Source organism: Zonotrichia leucophrys, chromosome 23 (genome assembly GCF_028769735.1).
Source record: "Zonotrichia leucophrys gambelii isolate GWCS_2022_RI chromosome 23, RI_Zleu_2.0, whole genome shotgun sequence".
Classification (NCBI taxonomy): domain Eukaryota; kingdom Metazoa; phylum Chordata; class Aves; order Passeriformes; family Passerellidae; genus Zonotrichia; species Zonotrichia leucophrys.
The window spans coordinates 3,325,989-3,347,418 of NC_088192.1; the positions used below are offsets into that span (position 1 = coordinate 3,325,989).

The 21,430-nt window shown below is 44.1% G+C and overlaps 1 protein-coding gene across 4 annotated transcripts; it reads right to left on the reverse strand.

The window, feature by feature from the left end:
* Nucleotides 1–2,137: 2,137 nt before the first annotated feature.
* CLSPN (claspin) lies at nucleotides 2,138–16,129 on the reverse strand. Of its 4 annotated transcripts, none has more exons than XM_064731774.1 (25): nucleotides 16,087–16,129; nucleotides 15,183–15,312; nucleotides 14,165–14,625; nucleotides 13,706–13,873; nucleotides 13,081–13,170; nucleotides 12,798–12,870; nucleotides 12,437–12,545; nucleotides 11,368–11,921; nucleotides 10,722–10,913; nucleotides 10,119–10,312; nucleotides 9,523–9,725; nucleotides 9,292–9,356; nucleotides 8,681–8,886; nucleotides 7,944–8,104; nucleotides 7,631–7,857; nucleotides 7,325–7,439; nucleotides 6,548–6,629; nucleotides 6,152–6,243; nucleotides 5,443–5,607; nucleotides 5,237–5,358; nucleotides 4,507–4,634; nucleotides 4,123–4,225; nucleotides 3,956–4,038; nucleotides 3,607–3,768; nucleotides 2,138–3,413 (listed from the first exon to the last, which is right to left on the reverse strand). In XM_064731774.1, the coding sequence occupies exons 1-25, from the start codon at nucleotides 16,123–16,125 to the stop codon at nucleotides 3,300–3,302; spliced, it is 4,038 nt and encodes a 1,345-aa protein (XP_064587844.1). In that variant the 5' UTR covers nucleotides 16,126–16,129; the 3' UTR covers nucleotides 2,138–3,299. The 4 variants fall into 4 exon arrangements, with proteins under 4 accessions (XP_064587844.1, XP_064587842.1, XP_064587841.1 ...); XM_064731772.1 differs by lacking the exon at nucleotides 16,087–16,129 and adding an exon at nucleotides 15,929–16,062 and having other exon boundaries at nucleotides 13,706–13,870; XM_064731771.1 differs by lacking the exon at nucleotides 16,087–16,129 and adding an exon at nucleotides 15,929–16,062 and having other exon boundaries at nucleotides 7,325–7,436.
* Nucleotides 16,130–21,430: the final 5,301 nt, after the last annotated feature.

Here is a 21,430-nt window from a genome sequence, read left to right on the forward strand (position 1 = left end):
CAGATGATTTTAGCCTGGGTCCATCTGGTTTCCCAAATAACCTGTCTATTTGATAAATAACATAAATTAAATTAGACAAGACAAACAAATAGTTTTTTTTCTCTCCCCTTTTCAGTCTCTTGGCAAAAAAGGGAAAGAAAACATAATTCAGTGAGTGCCTTGAGCCCTGAGGAGCCGTGCAGCGGTGGGAGCTGGGATTATGAACGTGTCTGCAATGCCAACCTTCACCTCACACCTAGGGCTGCTCCTCCCTCTGCTTTTAAATCCTTTTTTAAAAATCCTCCATTATCATTTGTGCTCCCAAAAGCTCATTCTCTCTGCAAACTCAGCAGGTAAGGTTGAGTATGAGCAGCACTGCTCTTATCAAGGTTCCTGTGGTGCAGTCAAGGATCAGGAACTCAGAGCCCATGGGTTTAATTCCTCCTGTCCCTTGTGTGGGAAAGGGAAACTGAGGCACAGAGAGGTGTAATTATTATTATTGTTATTATTATTATTAGAGCTACCCAACTCAGATGAAAATCTCAGGCTGCAGCCACTTCTGCACCAAAGTCAAACCCAAACATCATCAATGACAACACTCAGGTTTAACTGCTCTGAGTTATCCCAAGGCAACTCAGGGCAGAAAAAAGTGGAAGAAATGGAATTAGCTCTTCCTTCAGCCCAGGAGAGCCCTGCAGACACCATTCACAGAATCACTGAGGTTGGAAAAGACCTCCAGGATCATCAAATCCAACCTTTGAGCAGCTTTTGCTGAGGCTGAGCTGCAGCAGTGCCTGGATGCAGGATCCTCATCCCCACCCTGAGCCATTCCCTCCTTCCCAGCCCACTCCTGGCACTTCCAGCAGCAAAGGGGAGGATTTTTGTCCCTTTTAGCACAGCAGCCTCACATCCGTGCCAGGAGGGGGGAGCTGAATCAATACCTGAAAATGAGAAGGCAAAGCTGAGTTAATGTGCCAGACAGGAGCAGAGGGGCAGCCCTGGAAAAGCTGGAGGCAGGAGATGGATGGGATATTCCTTGATATTCCAGCTCCCACAGAACCTGTCCCTGGCATGGAATGTGCTCCCAGGAAAGGAATTTTTAGGGTTCCATGCAGCAACTCACAAACCCTGAACTACTGCAAAGTTGTTGTGGGGGAAATGCAGCCAGAAACCTTCCCCTTGCATTTATTTCAATTTACAAGCTTTTCAGGCTCAATGGTATTTTTCTACCCTTGGCTCTGGAACAAGGGAAATGTATTTTAAAGGGAAACTTCTACAGGGAAAGCAAAATAAAAGCCATAATTATGGCTAGTAGCATGTGCTGAGGAGAAGCCAGGAAATCACCAGGACCCAGCCAATCCTCTAAAGGTGCTCTTCAAACTACCACTTTCTAATGCAAAAATGTGGCAATTATAGGTCTCTATAAATTTAATCCCTTGCAATGCCAGAGCATGGAAAACTGCAAGAATTTCCCCTGGAGTCAAGGCACAGTTTAAGCTTTAATGATTTTGCTTTGCCCCTGTGCCAGAGCAAGCACATTCTCTTGCTGCACTCTAGTGGCAGAGCAGGAGCAAAATTCTGGGAAAATGCCCAAATTTGGAGCTTGAATGTTGTTACCCAACAAAGCTGGGTTGAATTAGTTCAACTTTCATATCAGTGAAACACTGATTAAGAATGAAGTGAGTGTTCAGAAATCTTTTTGTAATTTGGTGCTTCAAGAAAAGTCTGATAACGAAGAAGGAAAGGTGATTCCTCTTCCCTAAACCTCCAATCCCCAAATCCAGGTACACCAATCATTAGAATTGCTGCACTGAAGTGAAATAGACACTTCTTAAGGCCAGGATAAAGAAAGTTTTGTCTAGGAACTAAAAAATCCAAAACTATTGAAGCAGGAAAAAACCCATATTCTTCAGGCCAAGAATTTTATGCAAACCCAAGTGGAAGACTTGAGGAGTTGAAAATCCACACTCCAATAAACACAAGGGGTTGTTTTTGTTGTATTCCAATATTATTGCAGCTGTTCCTAGTGAAGGGCTGAGTTGTGGCTACAAAAAAAGGCAGCGATGAAAAAACAGACATAGAAATAAAAAACATTGGGGGGAAAAAAATCTCAAGACATGATTGAAATCCTATAAATTAATTCTAACTGCCTCCAAAATTAAAACCATGTTTTATTGTAAAGTTGCACTTCAATTAGTACCATAATTCTTTATAACATACTGTACAATAAAATTTACACACAGCACATCAGGCATGTGCTCAAGATGTTACAAAATTTACAGCTCAGACATTTCCAATGGTACCAGCACCTCAGGTATGTGACATCCAGTCCCAGAGAGGTTTAGTTTTAGAGCAGGACCCTGTGGCACCATTATCTGCTCTCCAACTTGTGATCAGAAACATCAGGAATGCTGGACACTCTGGTTTATGTTTAGAATAGTTGTGAGTGACAATTCTTTATAAATTCCCTCATTCTAGAGCAGCTCTTTCCTCACTGGCTGCTCAGCAATGGATGGTTTCTCTTGGATGAGTGCAGCTTCCATGAAAACAACAGAATGGATGGTTAAAGATAGCCTGGAGTTGGGCAAACCAAAGCAACCCCAAATTCCCCCAGCAATGCAAATAAACCCCCCCAGACCTTTTCCTCTCCCACACGTCTCTCACATTCCTCCCTCTCCACACACACACATCCATCTGCAAGTTTAAGGACATCAACAGTAATAAAAACTTGGAAAGAAACCCTTCTCATATTGCCTCAGAAGAGACTGGGACCTTTCCCACAAAGTAAACATTTCAAGGATAAATTAGTGCTTCTAAAAAGGAGAAGCTTAATAAATGCTTAACATTAAAGAAAATAAGACACTGGAGGGAGCCACAGCTAAAACTTTGTGCTGCAATTGTAAACAAGTGTCCTGCCATGGCCAACACGGCTTCATTCTCTCCCAGAGCTGTAGAAATTCCTCCTTTATTGTGCTTTCAGCTACCTGAGGTATTTCCTTGTCACACCAATGGCATTTCCAGGTGGAACTGATACCTGTGCAGCACCTGTGAGCACAGCCCACAGCAGGGGAAGTTTCCTTAATGCTTGGGAAAGATCAAGTCAGCATTTCATTCCAAACCAGGAATGGATTTTGTGCTCCCATTTGCTACAGAGGACTGAGGAAAAAAAAAACAAAGCACAAAACCACAGCCTGGAAATTACTGGAACTTGTGAATGAGGTGGCACCCATTTGTTTCCTTGGCTGGTGATTTCTGGCAGATTGGCAAAATAAACTGCAGCTGGCAAAGAGGAGACAATCTCTGGCTCCAAACAGGAATATTCAGCTCTCCAAGAACTGGAAAATGCTTCTGCTTTGACTGGAGTCCTCTGAGCTTTCCACCCTGGGCCGCTTTGCTGCTGATGTTATCACTGCAGAAGGGCCTCTCTTCTTCACCTAAGGACAGTCAAATACATCAAAATTTACAACATATCCCAAAAAAAAGTTAAAATTCTGAGTTATGAGAGAAATATTCCCTGTGTGCTCTCATGCCAAATATTTAAGACAGCAGTGCTCTTAACTGCTTGGCAGATTTCAATGCCTTTATATTCAAATAATAACAGGCAGCACCTGCTACCCAAATCTTTACCTGAGGTTTTGATTTCTCCTTTGTCTCTTCACTCTTCTCTGGTGAAAGTGTATGGAAGACAAAATTCCTTGAATTTCGAGGGGCATTTGGATTAAGATCTGACATTGCTGCCAGCTTCTGAAGGACAGCTTTAGGTCTGTTCAAGAGTGACCCATTCTTTATCTGAAAGGCAAAGAAAAGCTGCATTCAACCATTCTCAGGAAACAAGGCAGGTTGCTTAGTAAGTTACTCTGCAGAGAAAATTTACTCTCTGCTCACACATCACAACAAGACCAATCAGGAGTGCCCAGAATTCAGGGGCACTGACTTGGCTGTGTGGGAAATGCCATTTTTGAGGATTGGCACCCACCTGGATGTCACTGGCAGGTCTGAAGGCTTCAAATGGGTTCCTGGGTAACAGAGCTGAGCCTTGTGCCACCACTGCTGGGCTGGCTGGCAGAGACAAGGGGGAAAGATCAGGTTTTGAACTTTTTCCCTCTCTTCTTTTCTTGTCACTTCAATAAAAATCAAACTCACCTTTCTTCTGCAGGGACTTGGCAGTCACTTTTTTTGCCAGCTTCATGAATGAGCTCTCCCCACCAATTTCTTCCTCTTCCTCCTGCTCTTTATTTTTTTCCTTCTGTAGCAGAGAGAAGACAATTGAAAAATTCATATTACAAATGGACATTTCACTCAGTATTTTAAGTAATTTTCTTTATGTAAATTAATTTTTATTTACTTTCTACTGTAAGAAGTTATTGTAATTTCTTAGATATTTCATCAACCTGGTTCTGTTAATGAATAGCATCACATTCAGCTGAGAAATCTGATTTAGTACTGAAGTTTAACTTGAGGAATAAACAATTTCATATCCAGCAATGATACAGAGACTGAGCAAGCCCTTCTAGCAGCTCACCCCACCTGCTCACGGAGCCACTGCTCTCTCTCAAATCGCTCCTTCCTCCACTTCATTTCTGTCTCATCAAACTCCTCATTCTCCTCCTCGTTATCTGAATCTCTCTGAAACAAGTCCATCTGTGAAGCAAAATCTAGGCAACAAAACAAGACAGTCAGCTATCAATTTTGAAAATGGAGGCTCGTAAAAAACAACAAAAAAAAAAAAAACAAACCAAAACCAATCAAACAAACAAGGCAAAAAATCCCCAACCGAACAAAAAACCCCAGAATCATCGCCCCACCAGTTTATGCCCAAAATATTTTATTGAGGATTAAAATGCTACTTCACATGCACACACACAAGCTCTGTTCTCAATCTATGAGCTCTGGATCATAGGTAACTGTGGTGGTGTCACAGAGGTCCCAGGAAGAGGGAAGAGACGAGGATCTGACTCCATGTTTTAGAAGGCTGATTTATTATTTTATGATATATATTATATTAAAACTATACTAAAGGAATAGGAAAAAGAATGGAATGATAACAAAAGCTTGTGACTCTCAGAGTCCAAAACAGCTGGGCTGTGATTGGCCATTAATTAGAAACAACCACATGAGCCCAATCACAGATGCACCTGTTGCATTCCACAGAGGTAGATAACTATTATTTACATTTTGTTCCTGAGGCCTCTCAGCTTCTCAGGAGGAAAAATCCTAAGGAAAGGCTTTTTCATGAAATGTGTGTGTGACAGCTCACCTATATTTTTCCATCTGAACCTCCTGGTCCTGCCTGGGCCGTCGCTGTGCAGGTCCCCATCCAGCAGGTACCGCTCCTGGTACAGGCGGAGCTGCCGCTTGTCATCGTCCAGCATGGCCTTCCTGCCAGCACAGGGGACAGGGACAGGTTAGCACAGCTCAGCCAGGGCCTCACACCCCCAAAAACCTCCTGAGAATGGCACTGACATGTGGAATTTCTGTATTTGGTTCCCTAATTCCGCATCGTTCGGGAGCTCCTCGTCGATAATCTCCTCTTCGTATTCGTTCAGGTCTTCACCATCGTACTCATCCTCACTTCCCACATCGCTCCCCGACAGCTCTGCTTCCTCTTCCATGAAATCTTGCAGTTTTCTAGGAAAAAAAAGTCAAAAGAGTTCAGTTTGGGAGCAAAACAGCCATCACACAAATCTTCTGAAAGCAAGATTTACCTTTTGACATGAAATGAACACATTTCCGAAGGATGTATCCTAATTTCTCATGTAATTTTTGGAAAGACCAAGCCTTGAGTTCTTGCACATTTACACACATAGCCTGGCATCATGTACCACCCCAAACCATTGCCATCCACCAGATTCCAAAGATGATGGCATCTGGGTTTTTCTTGCTAGAACAAATAAGACCTTAAGACATGAGGAATGACAACAATATACTTGCACCCCTTTTTTTGGTCAAAAAAATGTTGCACTGCTTTTATTGTGGCTTTTTGATTTCCATATATAATGGAAATCATCTATAACCCACAGGTGACACGGTTAAATTCATGTAAATGATAGCTCCAAAGTAAAAAACCAGACCATATAAACATCTGCTAGAGAGGGAATAATTCTAAACTAAACTTCTAGTGCTATTAATATTCTATTTTCTTTGGTAATTAAAGATTTTTAAAAATAATTACAGTTTTTTCTTTAAGCCTGGTCTATGTCTCAGCACTTCTTCTTCATCACTGAGTTCTTCTTCTTCAGCAGCACTATCTTCACCTTTTTCATCCTGTCAAAGAGAAAGTTTCCAGTAATAAGTAATTTCTGAGTGGATTGCTTTGTAACAATGGATTTGTCTGTTCTTCAATCAACAAGACACTAAAACTTCAGGCATATTTCAGAGGATTTGCCTTTTTCACTGTACCATTATATTAAAGAGATCTTTAACATAATCCAAAGTTTGCCCTGATAAATGTTTCAGTAGCTTATGGAAGTTGTGGTACTTTGCATTGATGGATATATTAAAAACCTAGAAAGATAAATGGAATTTTATCCATTTTATCCAGCAGCTGCCTGGCTCCATCAATTCACACCTCTTCACTTGAACAGGCTTCATCATCTGTTAAAAGCTGAAAACCACCAAGTTCTTCTTGTTCCTCCTCTTCTTCCTCTTCCCTAGGGAAAACATAAATGGGAGAAAAGCATTTTCATTTTACCTCCAGTAAATCAAGGCAAAATTTCAACACCCACCTCAGCTGCTATCAAGCAATTCCCTGGGAGTGCTCAGAGCTCCAATCTGCCTGCAGCACTTAGCAATAAATGCCTCAAATCCCCATTTGAGTTGATGTTTTCAGACTTCAGGTCTTCACTTGCAGAAACCATGGGACAAGCACTAATTTTTCCAATTTTTTTCCTCCTCTCAAATTCCTCTTGGATCCCCTTAACATTCCCACTTATTAAGCCTCACTATCCTTTTGTCAGGCAGCCATACACTCTCCAATTTAGTCAATAAAAAACTCCAAGTATCCAACTTTTACATTTGGTTATGGCAGTTTGGCAGCAGCCCAGAACAGACTCCAAAAAGTCCCACTTTTAATCATCTTTTCTCAGTTTAATCAAAGTTCTTCACTGTTTCTTTCACTATCAGTGTAAGACAAAGGATTTCCCTTCACAGTAGCTGTGGGAAACAGTTTATGCTGCCAATTAGAGAGTAATTGCTGAGCAATTTGCAATATTCCTCCCCTTCACCTCCAAAACAAAGCACACTTGCACTGACAGCAAATTGCTGTTAAACAAGAAAACACTTCTAAGAGTGAAACAAGACAGTTACCAGAATTAACTTCTGTAAATTTTAGGAGAGCAATGCTAACCTGTCTGTGGGAAAGGAGCCTGAGCAGAGCTCCAGAGCCTCTGCCATTGGATCTTCTATGTCACTGTCTTTTTCTAACTTGGAAGACACTGAAGAAGCCCATGTTGGAGAACCTGCTACAGAAAGAAATAAGATGCAACTTATTTGTGCTCTTAAAGTGTCAGAACACCCCAGAAATAAAACTGCACATGCTCCCAACAAAGACAAAACTCCACAAGTGGCATCAGCACCCAGGCTTGAAGTCACCTCAGCTAAAAATTTCTAAATCAAGTAACCAGCAAAGCTGAGAAGAGAACTCAGGACATACTCTGAGACACAAATTTCCCTGAACAAAGGTTGAGCAGCTCCTCCATGTTCTGCTTTTTGGTGCTGCTGGTGTTTGGCACATGCTCAGCTTGGCTGCTGAACTGCCCAGAACACAGATCCAGCAACTCATCCATGTTGGCATCCATGGCATTCTCATCCATGCTAGCCAGTGGCAGCTGGTGCTTTGAGGATTGGTATTTGTTCCTGTGTTGTCCAACATTCAAGAACCTGAAAGAAAAGCTGTAGTTAGAAAAATCTTGCTGGTTTGCACATCCTATTTCTGTTAAACACCATCCTGTACACCCATCACTCACCCATCTGCATCCAGCAGCTGGCTTTGAGTGTCATCTTCCAGGGAAAACTGAAACCTTGACTCCCCAGCTCCTGGAAATAAACTCTTGGGCTCAGGAGAGGCATTATACAGGTCCTGGGAATCTTCTATGGGAAGAGAAGGCTCAGAGGTCTTTCCTGAGCTCTAGTCAAGGGAATACAAAAATATAGAAGTTGTTTAGCAAGGATTTGTTAAATTTAGCAAGAAGTTGTTAAGCAAATTGTTTAGTTTAAATTTAAATGCAAGGGGCACTGGAACAGACTTCCCAGAGAGTGTTCCTGGCCAGGCTGGATGGGGCTTGGAGCACCCAGGGACAGTGGAAGTGTGGGATGAGATGAGCTCTGAGGTTCCTTCCAACCCAAACCATGCAGGAGTCAAATGATGTCCATGCTGCTCCACCACACCACAGGAGCTCACTGCTATCAGATGTTGTGTAGCTCATTTAATCCTTAAAACCATATTTATGATGCACATATTCTAGATATAAAAGCCAGATTATAGCATCATTTCTTTGATGCTTTAGAATATAAGTTTTTATAAAGCCATTTTTATCCATTCCAATGTGGACACAAACCCAAGGGGCAGTTTGCTTTTCTGAAATTTCACTGACACCACAGCATTTGTCTGGGTTGATTCTTTTGATAGCTCTGACCATCAGGATAAAATACATTTATTTACATCCCATTGTGCTAGTGTAAGACATGACCAGGAGAATCTCACCTTGGAAGCAGAGCTGATAAAACTTGTTTTGAAGAATCCTGGGGAGGGTGACCTGAACCCCCCTGCTGCAGGGAAGAAGCTCCCTGCCCTGGAGGCCTGTTTGTTACAGGGCTGGTAGGATGGGATCATGGAGCCAATGAACTCAAAGCTGCTGTTGTGGCTGCTCTCCTTTGGCAGTGCTGGTAGAGAAAACGAATCATCATCCTCTGGAAATAAAAAAAAAAAATATAGTGCTTCATTTTTTCTGTGTGTGTGTAATCCAGCAAAACCTCAATATAATATTTTGCAACACTGACACCTTGCTAAAAATTCATTTTGTGGTCGTGTTGGATTTCCTTCTTCTCACAGGAAGCATATTACACATTTTTACTTATCTTATTGAATTCTGACATTTCTTATTTCTTCCAGTATTATTTTGAACAGTATTTTTCCCTCTAGTTTTTTCAAGACCACCCATTTTTCATCTAAACTTTTAAAATCATACTGTATGTATATACAGGTGATGAAATAACAGAAATACTGAATACCAGTCTTAAATAGAAACTTTTACATATGCTAAGTAAAAAAAAAGGAAAAAAAGGCAATTATCTAGGGCAATAATTCTACTTTACCTAACTTGTTAGGTCCTTTGTCTACAGTTTCTTCCATTTCCAGTTTTTCATCAGGAAGAGAATATCTGCAATTCATAAAAGGTATGTGCTAATAAATTTAGGATGAATTGCAAAAAAAACCCAAGGTAACACAAAAATACTATTAAAAAGGCTTTTTATATTAAAAAATCTACACATGCTGATCAAATTTAAAATTTCTCAGTCACCATTTTTAAGGCTTGGATTATTTACCCCATTTTTGAGGAGCTGTCCTTAAAAAGCATCAATGTAGACTCTGTTGAAGGATGTTTTAGAGCAGAATCACCATGCTCAGATTTCTCCAGCTTTTCTCCATCGATGGATTCTTTGTCAGTTTCTTTATCACCATCTTCAGTGTGCTTCTCTTCTGGATCTTCATTATCTTCCTCTGCTTCATCAAGGAGAAATTCCGAATTCTAAAAAACATCCCCAAGGAGAAATTCTGAATTCTAAAAAACATCCCCAAACCACAGCACAGACAATGATTATTGTCATGGCAAACCCTACCCCAGGTGAGGCACATGAGCTGTTTGGCCCTGCCAGCAATAAGCCAAGGGTTTATAAAAAGGGGCATCAAAACCTTTTAAACATTTCTATTTGACTTTATAGTGTTTAGATAAATAAAGAAAATACTCATGGATTCAAGGTTAGACAATCCATATGAATATGAAAAGTACAGAAATTTTTTATCTTCTAGGAAGAATTCTCAGCAATTCCCCAATCACTAGTGCACAAAAGTTCCATTCCACAGGGGAGAAGAAGCAGAACAGAGATGCTGATGAGGTTATGGAGAAATGCTGCATACAGACCTCATGATCACCTTCTTCTTCTTCTTCCTCCTCAGACTCATCTGTCATCTCTTCTTCCTCCTCCTCTTCCTCCTCTTCCTCCAGCATCTCCTCATTGTCCAGCTTGAACAGCGCGTGCCGCTTCTGCCGCTCCTCGGTCCTGCGCAGCTTCATGGCCTCCTGCAGCTTGGCCTTCAGGGCCTGCAGCTTTTCCCCTGCACAGGAAGAGATTCAGGGAAGGGTTTGGGTTGGAAGAGACCCTAAAGTTCACCCAGTTCCACCACTGCCATGGGCAGGGACACCCTCTACCAGAACAGGTTGCTCCAAGCCCTGTCCAAGCTGGGCTCGGACACTTCCAGGGATGGGGCAGCCCCAGCTTCTCATAGAAGCAGGAAAAATCTTAAGGAATGAATCACAAAGATCTGACTGAGGCTGTCCCACTGCTATTTCAGTGGTCTACCAAGAATTCTTTTATAAAAACAGGGTTATCCATTAGGGGGAACATACCCAGTAATCTTACAGAAGATCCCTTCACTTGTATTCTGTAGGGCAGCATTGAGAAACATTTTCCTCTCATGCTGTGTTTTCCAGTTCAATCCCTGTCTCTTCTTCTCCCCTACCAACCTGGCTTTTTGTGGACTGCTTCCTCCAGGCTCTCTGCAGCCAAAACTGCTGGCACCACATCTGCTCTCAGCTCCTCCTTGCCATCAGATGTTGTTTCCTTACGGATAATGTTCATATTTATGGCCCGTTCCCCTTTGGATTTGGATGTCTGCAGAGTGTGCTTCAAGAAACGTGCTTTCAGGGCTTCTAGTTCTTGAAATACATATTAATTAAATCAATGTGATAGCATGGAAAAGCATTGATTGTTAAAGAGTAGGTCCTTGAGCATTTTTTGCCCCCAAAGTTTAGTTTAAAGCTAAGTTTAATAAAGGATAGCTTAAAGCTAAGTTTTGAATACTAAAATATTTGCAAAACTATTCTGTTCAACTAATATAAACCACCACAGAATATTTATGCTGCAGCTTGTATTTAATTAATATTAGCTAGTATTAAACTATCTTACCATTGACTACCATTTGTCCACAAGACCTCAATTCCCTTCCAGCCCAGCCTCCCATCCACCAACCAATTCTAAATTTCTGTTAACATATCTCAAAGAATCCACACTAGTAAGTGAATGTCCCTGACTGTTCTATCACCTCAATATTTCTGAGTTTTCCAGCCAAGCTCAGATCAACAGTGCTTAGGAGTACAACACAAGTGATACCTTTATTTGAATCAGCTTCCTCGAGGTTTATGAAGGATTCATTGTCAGAGCAGATTCTGGGCTGGATGGACAGGTCAATTCCCAGTTCACGAAGTTTATCCAGCTTGGATTTCCTCACTTTCTCAGGCTGTGCCACCAGCCCAGGCCCCACTTGTGGAGTGTTTGTTTCCCCTTGTACATCTGGTGCTGTTTCCTCTCTTTCCATGAGGGCATCTGCAGGTGCTGGAGGAGTTTCTCTCTCCTTTTGCTCATCACAGTCAGTGCTCAGGCAGCTGGAGAGCTGCTGTTCCTTTGTGTTATCATCAGTTACAGACTCTGTAACTGCATCAGAATCCTCCCTGTCCTGCCTGGGCTGCTCAGCACAGTCCTCTGGCAAGTTCCTCCCTTCAGCAGCAAGAGGCTCAGTCACAGAAGCATCAACATCTCTGCCCAGGTTCATTTCTGCTTCAGCAGCTGCTGATTGATCACCTTGCATTGGCCCATCTTTGCCATCCTTGCTCAAGCTCCCAACAGCTGCAGATTCTTCATTTAGGGGCAGCTGGTATTTAGAGGACCTAAAAGAGGCAGAAAGAAACACACCAGCCATGGTTAGTGTGAAAGGGAGAGAAGGCTGAGGACAAAATGAGAGGAATAAAGCATTTCCTAATTACTGTCATTAATGTGTAGGATGAGATGAAGGACAGAAATCTGGAAAACTTCATGAGAACTTAAGGAAGTGTAAAAGTTTTGTACTGGTTACAGTAGCAGAGTATGAAATTCCGGAGGGATTTTGTGACTACTGTAGCTTCAGTATTTTAACACACATTATTCAGAGAAGAAACAGTCCAAGTAAAATATTGGGGTTCATTAAAGTAATTCTGCATCAGCAAGTTCCTTTGTATGAGTTACTCCTGGCCCTGATCACTTCAGCAGCAAGACTCTGTCAGGAGAGCAGCATTGCCTGGTGTTAGCAATGACATTCTCCTAATTTCCTATTTTTATGGATTTAAAGTTTGGTTATCCTCCAAAGAAAAGCTAGAGATACCTAAAGTTTATGAAAAAATTGGATGAGGAAGGTTGAAGTCCTTACTTTAGCAGGGCCATGGCATTTCCTTGACATGCTGGTCGAGGTCTGCTCTTGTAGAAGTCATGAACACTTTTGGCCTCAGGCACATGATATGGGAGAGACACAGATGATTCTGCCAAAGACAGTGGGAGAAGATTTAAAACATCATCTAAGCCCTTTATTTGACAACAAATATCTTTATTTTCATGAGTTACAAAAACACCTTTAACAAGTCCTTCGATAAAAATGGTCTTGCACCCTTCAACCCTAAATAAGTCACATTAGGCCAAAGAAGGCTCTAACTTTCTGGGTAAGTTCTTTCAAAGTCTCCTCTGAACTTCTGAACAGTTTATACCCCTTTACATATAAAGAATTTAAGTTTTACCTCTGAGAAGTCGTTGGGTCTCACTGTGCAGTTGTTTAATGGCTTCTTTACTCAGCCGTGCTGCTTTCCGCTCCTTAGGGGAGAAAAGAAAGGTTTCTGAAGTCAGGGAACAAAACATGGGGCTCTCTCTCTGCTTCTTAAATAGCTTATTTTCCCTTTCAAACAGCAAGGAGTCAGAATAAAGCATCCAGTTTAAAAAATAAACCAAACCACACTGTGCACACAAAATCATTTTAGTCACGACAAACAACAATCCAGAGCTTTAAAAAGATGAAGACTTCACCTTCCTTTTTGGCTCCTTTAATACAGGCTCCTCATTCTCCTCATCAAATACATGCTTGTAGCCTTCACTCTCAGGAAAATGTTCTTTGTTCTATGGGGCATAAGAAGAAATTCAATGATTTCTATCAAGGGCAAACACATCATAAATAACTGTACAGAACTACCACTGGTCAGCAAAGCCAGCAAGTGGCTCATGAACCAGCACAGACCCCACACAAGGGCTGATTCCAAAGCTCCTACTCCAGAATTATCTTTTTAAATTGCCAGAACAACATCCCTCCATCTTTAACAACAAATCCAGAAGGTTCTCCTCTCTTCTGCCACAGCAGCACAACTCCACCATGGTCACAGAGAGTTTTAGAATCTGTTCAGGGAGAAATTTCTGCTAAATTCAGGAACCATGGAATGATTTGGGTTGCAAAAGACCTTAAAGTTCATCCCATTCCAGCCTCTTCCATTATCCCAGGGTGCTCCAAGCCATGTCCAGCCTGGCCTTGGACACTTTCAGGCATCCAGAGGCCTCCCCACCCTCACAGGGAATAATTCCTTCCCAATATCCCATCTAAACCTATTTTCTATCACTTTGAAATAGAGTATTTTTACAATAATTTTTTTATCACTGTTACCTTGTAGTGTTTCATTTTGTTTTTCACAGCTGCTCGTATGGATTCTAGGGACTCTTCATCCTCAGGGGCTTGATCATCCTCCTCTTCCAAGCCATTATCAAAGAGGTCCTTGTCATCCAGAAGACATCCACTGTCATTGAAGGGAAACCTCTCACCACCATCCACCTGCTTCCAGAAAAATAAATTATTTGTGTGATTCCTTTCAGAAGGCCCCTTTAGTTCTTTGACACTCATTTAAAATGGCATTAAATCGTCAAGTGTTAGGTTTTGTACTTCCTTAAACTGCAAATTTAATGCAATTTAATTGAAATGAACGTGCAGACTTTGTATGTTGTGGATCTCAAACCTGCTGCAGGAATGTGGACACAATACTGAAGTTTTGCAACAGAATAACCACAAAAAAACAATAAATTTAATTCAGATTAGAAATTATGTGAGGTTTTGTGCCAAAACACCCACCTCTGCCACAGGTTTCTTCTCTTTCCTCAGCTGTTTAATTGACTCCATTATTTTCTCCTTCTCTTTTCTCCTTCTGGATTTTGCCACAGCTTCTTTTGCTGGCTCCTCTTCAACATCATGTTTATGTTTATGTTTTCTGTACTTTTTCCCAGATTTTAGGGGTCTCTCCTGTCCCAGCTCACCCTCAGGCAAGGAAGAGCTCTTGCCTGTCTCAAGGTTTTCAATCTGCAGTGGGTCCCCAGTGTCACTGTCATCACTGTCCAGCAGAGCTGGGAGGATTCGATGGGGTTTTTTCTTCTTTTCAGCAGCAATGTTCTCCTTTTCCTCCCCATTTTCCTTGTCCTCACTCAAAGCATCTTCCTGCACAGCTGAGCCTTCATCCTTCTCCTCTTCACTCTCACTGTCCTCAAGCACCTTCTGGTTTTTTGCTTTTTTCCGCACAAAGATTTCTTCTTCTGAATCTGGCAAAACACGTGAAAATAAAAAAGTGCAACAAATTAATTAACAAACAAGCAAATTTACAGCCATTAAATCTGTCATGTATCACCATCTACAGCAAATGAGCTTCTCATGAAAGCATGAAAAACCTTTCATGCTTCAAACTCGACTTTCAAAAATCCACTTCTCCCCAGAGAACGGCATTTAATTAACCCAAATTGATGTTAAAGGTTTTTAACCTTTAAAAAAAAGGCAAAGCTGAAAACTCTTCATTGGTAGTGCCTTGCCTTGAAATAGTAATAAAAATCACACTACATAGATTAAACAAAACAGGGAAAAAAGTGAATAAGTAATTAGTAATAAGTAAAAAGTGAATAAGTAATTAAACACATCCCATTCAGTATTTTTCTTTCTGTAGCTCATAAAATACTCTTCAGATGTTTAAAGATGCCTGCTCACATTCTGGGCAACAACAAGAATTTGGATTCCTACAGGTCAAGCAGTGACAATGTCCTAAAAGGTATTTATGAAACAAAAAATGTAATTTTGGAGAAAAACAATCAATGGGAATGTTACAGACCTCTGTCCTCGAAGGATGCTGTGCTCTTGCCAAGGGGCCCTGGGGATGCTGTCTCACAGCTGCCCTGGCCACTGTCAGAGTCGCTGTCCAGGGGTTTCTGCAAGTCTGGGTTCAAATCCTCCAGTGGAAGCTACAAAGCAAAATTTGATTTTTCTTAATGGGGTAAATATTTCTAAATGGGGTAACACATTGTTTATGCAGTCCTGACTGCTGGCATCTAAATTCATTCCAAAACCTTGGCTAAGCCCTCACACACAATGAAATCCATATGCACTCTCCTTATATTTTAATTATGATATTTATATATTTAATAATAGTTATTATTTATATTTACCATATTTATCAATACAAATGGCTATTCACATATAGGGTAGTATATACGCAGTTTGCACAACAAAAGCACAGCATTGATATTGGATGGTGTGATCGTACTCAGACCGGAAAACTTTTACTCGTTATTTTATTATTTATAAATTTTATTAATTTTATTTAGAGCCGGCAAGGCGTGCCCAGCCGCCCTCCCAGCATGCACCGCGCCCCTAGAGACCGGCTGAGCGCGGCCTTCCCAGCGTGCCCCGCGGGCGGCAGGGCGGGCACGGGGCATGCCGGGAGCTGTAGTCTGACAGGAAGGGCGAGCCCAGTGAAGGCGCGGGACCGCCCGTGATCAAGGGAGGCGGGCAGCGGTGGCCGGTGGCTGGTGGCTACTGGCTCCGCCATCGGCACTGCTACCCGAACGGGAGCCGTACCGGAATGGCTACTGGAACCGCCATCTCCCTCGCTGTCCCTCCAGGGCCTTCCATCTCACCACAGCCCGGGGAGCCCCAAGGCCTCGGGCAGCCGCGAGCTGCCTCCGCCGTCAGCAGGCGGCCGGCCATGCCGAACGGAGGGGAACGGCAGGACTCACCTCAACAGAGTCCTCCGTTGTTACCGGTACCGCCGCCATAACCCGCCCGCGCTCCCGCCGCCCGGGGACCTCTTCGAGCCTTCGCGCGCTGCCCTGGCCCCGCCCCGGCCCGGCATCACCCAATGGCTGCCCAGAACAGCGCCGTGAGCCCCGCCCCTGACCGCCTTGCTGGGCGGGGTTCGTCAAAGCCACGCCCCCTCTGCATGGACCAATCGCGGCTCCCGCCCTCAGGCCGCCCGCCCGCGCTAGTGCGCCGCCTGGCGGTGGGGGCGCTCCCCGCGCCCGGGCTGAGGCGGGACCGTGAGGGGACACGGGGGGACATGAGGGGACATGAGGGGATGTGAGGGACCGGGGAGGAGCGAGAGGGACGTGAGGGGCTGTGAGGGGCCGAAAGGGACGAGAAGAGATGCGAGGGGACGTGGGAGGCCGAGCGGGACGTGGGGGACTGAGTGGAGTCATGAGAACACGAGAGGGGACGTGAGAGACCAAGAAGGGTTCGTGAGGGACCGGAAAGGGTTCGTGAGGGACCGAGAGTGGATGAGAGGGGCCGTGAAGGCCCCGGGAATTCACATGCCTGTCAATTATCGATATTGTGGGGACAGGGCTCTGCTGCCGAAACATTTCACATTGTTTCATGCGTTAAATAGAGCCTATATTTCATTCTGATCTTCGGGATATGCTACATGTTGTGTCTCTGGGTGAGAGCACACGACTCGAGCTCATGGATATTAGATACACACAGCTATTACTGTCAGTGTCCTATTTACAGAATAAAATACATGCACTTTCCATTGGCTGCTGTACAGACATACTCTGAACCAACCCCACTCGTGTTAGGTGAATAAAGGCTGGCTGAAACCTTTTGGGTAAATTCTTTCCATTTCTTTCAATTTCCTCTTGAATTTCTGCGTATTCCCTCTACATACAAAAGATGTAAGTTTTACCTCTCGTAAGTCATCAAGTCTCATTATGTAGTTATTTAACAACTTCTTTACTTAACCTTGCTGCTTAATGCTCCTTAAGGGAAGACAAGAAAGGCTTCTGGAGACAGAAAAATTTACTGAAAACACAAAAGTCAATGAAGAACTACTCAACAGATGCAAATCACTTCACAGATTTCACAGAATATTTGAAGTTGGAAGGGATCCACAAGGATCATCGAGTCCGAGTGCAAGGTGAATGGCCCGTACAGGGATATTCTAGTACAGAGTCAATCCAAGTATGAAAATATTCTACTTTATCCATTTTTGCTTTGTTTAGTTTTGTAGTTCTTTTGCCAGTAGCTGGAGGGAGAGCCCTGAGCTGGGGTGAGTGTCAGGGACCCTGTTCTGATCCACAATTGGGAGCATTTGGCACTTTTTTCATAATTACAATTACTTTGTAGAACATCCTGCTACAGTAATACACTTCCTTCCAAGTCACCAAGTGGGAATCTGCTGTCACTGAAGGCAAGGAAAAAATAAGAAGTGTTTTGGGGTGTTTGGTCAGTTTTTGGGGTATTTTATTGCTATGGTTTTGTCAGATGGACTGATCCACCACGACAGTTCACATGGAGCCAACAAGCCTGAGAACAAAGGAAGTGAGAAAAGCAAACATCCGTGAAACCCACCACAAACAGCACAGTTCTGCTTTCCTCTAGCTGCTGCAGGAGCTGCAGTAATTAATTTAATAATGAGTGTTTAGCAACAGAGGGACAGATGCTGGCTGTGCACAAACACACCTCCTCAGGGCTGCGTCAGGATGAGAGTCAGAGTCAGCTGACAAGAAAAAGGTGACAAAAAGATTGGCCTTATTAGGTAATTTCTGATCCTGGGTTCTTACTCATACCTGGCACACAGAGGCAGCTATGGAACAGGTAAAATGTTTGCCATTTAGGAGGTTCTAAATGTCACACAGACTTTTAGCACTGGCTCAAGCCTCATATTAAGACATTTATATTATAAAAGCTAGTTTAGGAATCTGTTTTTTACTAAACAACGTTCTCCTTCCCCAGCTTGTGGCAGATGAGGTGTTTAGAAGGAAATCCTCAGAGATAATCCTGTCATAACTCTGGTATGTCATTCCCAAATCCAGTCTTGACCCTGGAAATGTGGCTGTTTTCAAGATAAGGCTGGGTTAACACAGAGAAATGGGGTTCTGACTGCTGTGGCAGTGGGGATGTCTCACTATGTGTGTAATATTTATCAAGTTAATTGAATTTATAATGCAGTGAGTAAAGGCTTTTGTTATCACACTCAACATCTTACAGGACTGAGCCTTTGTATTGCAGATTTCTGGAGACAGAGATTGTATCTTTGGTGGTTTTTTTAAAGTACTATCTGTGTTTTTTACATGTTTTTTATACATAGATATGATGAATAATAGCATGGAAATGTTGCCAGATGCAGTGGAGTTTGTTACTGGTCTGGTAAAACTGGTTTTTTCCTCAGGTGTTCATCCCCTGCTGTCAGGGAATTATGAGAAAATCTCAGATCTATATGAGAATCTCCGATTTCATTTCATTTTAAAATAGATTTTGATGTTTCAACTTGGAAAATAGCCCCACAGGTTAAAAAAAGGCAAATAAAATGGACTCAGCATTTATTATTTATAAAATGTTTTGACTTGTGATTTTCTGGTGAGTCAGCAGGGAGCTGTTGGTTAAACAGAACCCAGGAGGTGCACAGGGGAGCAGCTCACTAAAACAGCATAAACTGCTTAAAAAGGCAAAAACTCCCTAGGCCCTTTATTAATGACACATGGCTGGAAGTGTTGTCTCTTTAACAGAGGACAAATTTGTTATCTGTGAGGATAAGGGGACATGGCCATGGTAAAGTTGTCCCCAGGAGCTGAACGTCCTGGTCAGTGGAACAACGCGGGTTCCCACCCTGATGATTCCCAGCAGCTCCTGGGTGGTGTCCAAGGTTGTGCCAGCCCTCGTGGATCTCCAGCCATTCATGGATCTCCAGCCCTCATGGATCTCCAGCCCTCATGGATCTCCAGCCCTCATGGATCTCCAGTCACTTGTGGATTTCCAGCCACTCATGGATCTCCAGCCACTGATGGATCTCCAGCCACTCGTGGATCTCCAGCCACTGATGGATCTCCAGCCCTCATGGATCTCCAGCCACTCATGGATCTCCAGCCCTCGTGGATCTCCAGCCACTGGTGGATCTCCAACCCTCATGGATCTCCAGACACTTGTGGATCTCCAGCCACTGGTGGATCTCCAGCCACTCATGGATCTCCAGCCCTCATGGATCTCCAGCCACTGGTGGATCTCCAGCCCTCGTGGATCTCCAGCCACTCATGGATCTCCAGCCACTCATGGATCTCCAGCCCTCGTGGATCTCCAGCCATTCATGGATCTCCAGCCACTCATGGATCTCCAGCCCTCATGGATCTCCAGCCCTTGTGGATCTCCAGCCCTTGTGGATCTCCAGCCACTCGTGGATCTCCAGCCACTCATGGATTTCCAGCCCTTGTGGATCTCCAGCCCTCATGAATCTCCAGCCACTCATGGATCTCCAGCCCTCGTGGATCTCCAGCCACTCGTGGATCTCCAGCCACTGGTGGATCTCCAGCCATTCATGGATCTCCAGCCCTCGTGGCTCTCCAGCCACTCGTGGATCTCCAGCCACTGGTGGATCTCCAGCCATTCATGGATCTCCAGCCACTCGTGGATCTCCAGCCCTCGTGGATCTCCAGCCACTCATGGATCTCCAGCCCTCGTGGATCTCCAGCCACTGATGGATCTCCAGCCACTGGTGGATCTCCAGCCCTCGTGGATCTCCAGCCCTCATGGATCTCCAGCCCTCGTGGATCTCCAGCCACTGATGGATCTCCAGCCACTGGTGGATCTCCAGCCCTCGTGGATCTCCAGCCACTCATGGATCTCCAGCCCTCATGGATCTCCAGCCACTCATGGATCTCCAGCCCTCATGGATCTCCAGCCCTTGTGGATCTCCAGCCACTCATGGATCTCCAGCCCTCATGGATCTCCAGCCACTGGTGGATCTCCAGCCCTCGTGGATCTCCAGCCACTGGTGGATCTCCAGCCCTCGTGGATCTCCAGCCACTCATGGATCTCCAGCCCTCATGGATCTCCAGCCCTCGTGGATCTCCAGCCACTCATGGATCTCCAGCCCTCATGGATCTCCAGCCCTTGTGGATCTCCAGCCACTCGTGGATCTCCAGCCACTCATGGATTTCCAGCCCTCATGGATCTCCAGCCCTCGTGGATCTCCAGCCACTGGTGGATCTCCAGCCCTTGTGGATCTCCAGCCCTCATGAATCTCCAGCCACTCATGGATCTCCAGCCATTGTGGATCTCCAGCCCTCATGGATCTCCAACCACTCATGGATCCCCAGCCACTCATGGATCCCCAGCCACTCATGGATCTCCAGCCACTCATGGATCTCCAGCCACTCATGGATCTCCAGCCCTCGTGGATCTCCAGCCCCTCATGGATCTCCAGCCCTCGTGGATCTCCAGCCCTCATGGATCTCCAGCCATTGTGGATCTCCAGCCACTCATGGATCTCCAGCCACTCGTGGATCTCCAGCCCTCATGGATCTCCAGCCCTTGTGAATCTCCAGTCCTCATGGATCTCCAGCCCTCGTGGATCTCCAGCCACTGGTGGATCTCCAGCCCTCGTGGATCTCCAGCCACTCATGGATCTCCAGCCCTCGTGGATCTCCAGACACTTGTGGATCTCCAGCTCTCGTGGATCCTCAGCCACTCCATGTCCACAGAGCACCTCAAGGCTGCTGGTCACAGCCCTGGTCCCTGCTGTGGTCACCTGTCTTGTACAAATCCTGCTTTGTCAGCTCTCGGGGCTTTAGCTGCTCACAGTGACCCCAAGATGTGTTAGAAAGTCTCTTTTCCCAGCCTGGCAGTTGAAGAAGGAGTCAGAACTCTTCACTTCTCGTTCTCAAAGTTGTTTATTTTTTCTTATCTATGAAATTCTTTCTCTGGCCTGCCAAGGTCTGCTCAGCAGGACAGTCAAAGGCACTCTGGCCACCCTCAGGGCAGTGTTGTTATCTTTTTATACTAAAAACTATAAGTACAATATTTACAGTTCCTTCCCAATACCCATCACCTATGTTAGACAGTGAGCTTCTACTCTAAACCAACCCAAAAGTGCCACCATCACAGCAGAAGATGGAGGCCAAGAAGAAGAAGGAGAAAGGCTGGACATGCCCAGATTCCTCCACCTTGCTCCCTGAACCTCCTTTCTAAAAACCACAAAAAATCTATTTTTCACCCTGTGACAAACTGATTATTATTCTACTTATACTTTTGTGGCTTGCAGATCCTCATATAAGGTTGGTAATTTTTTCCATGGGTCATCATCGAAGTCAC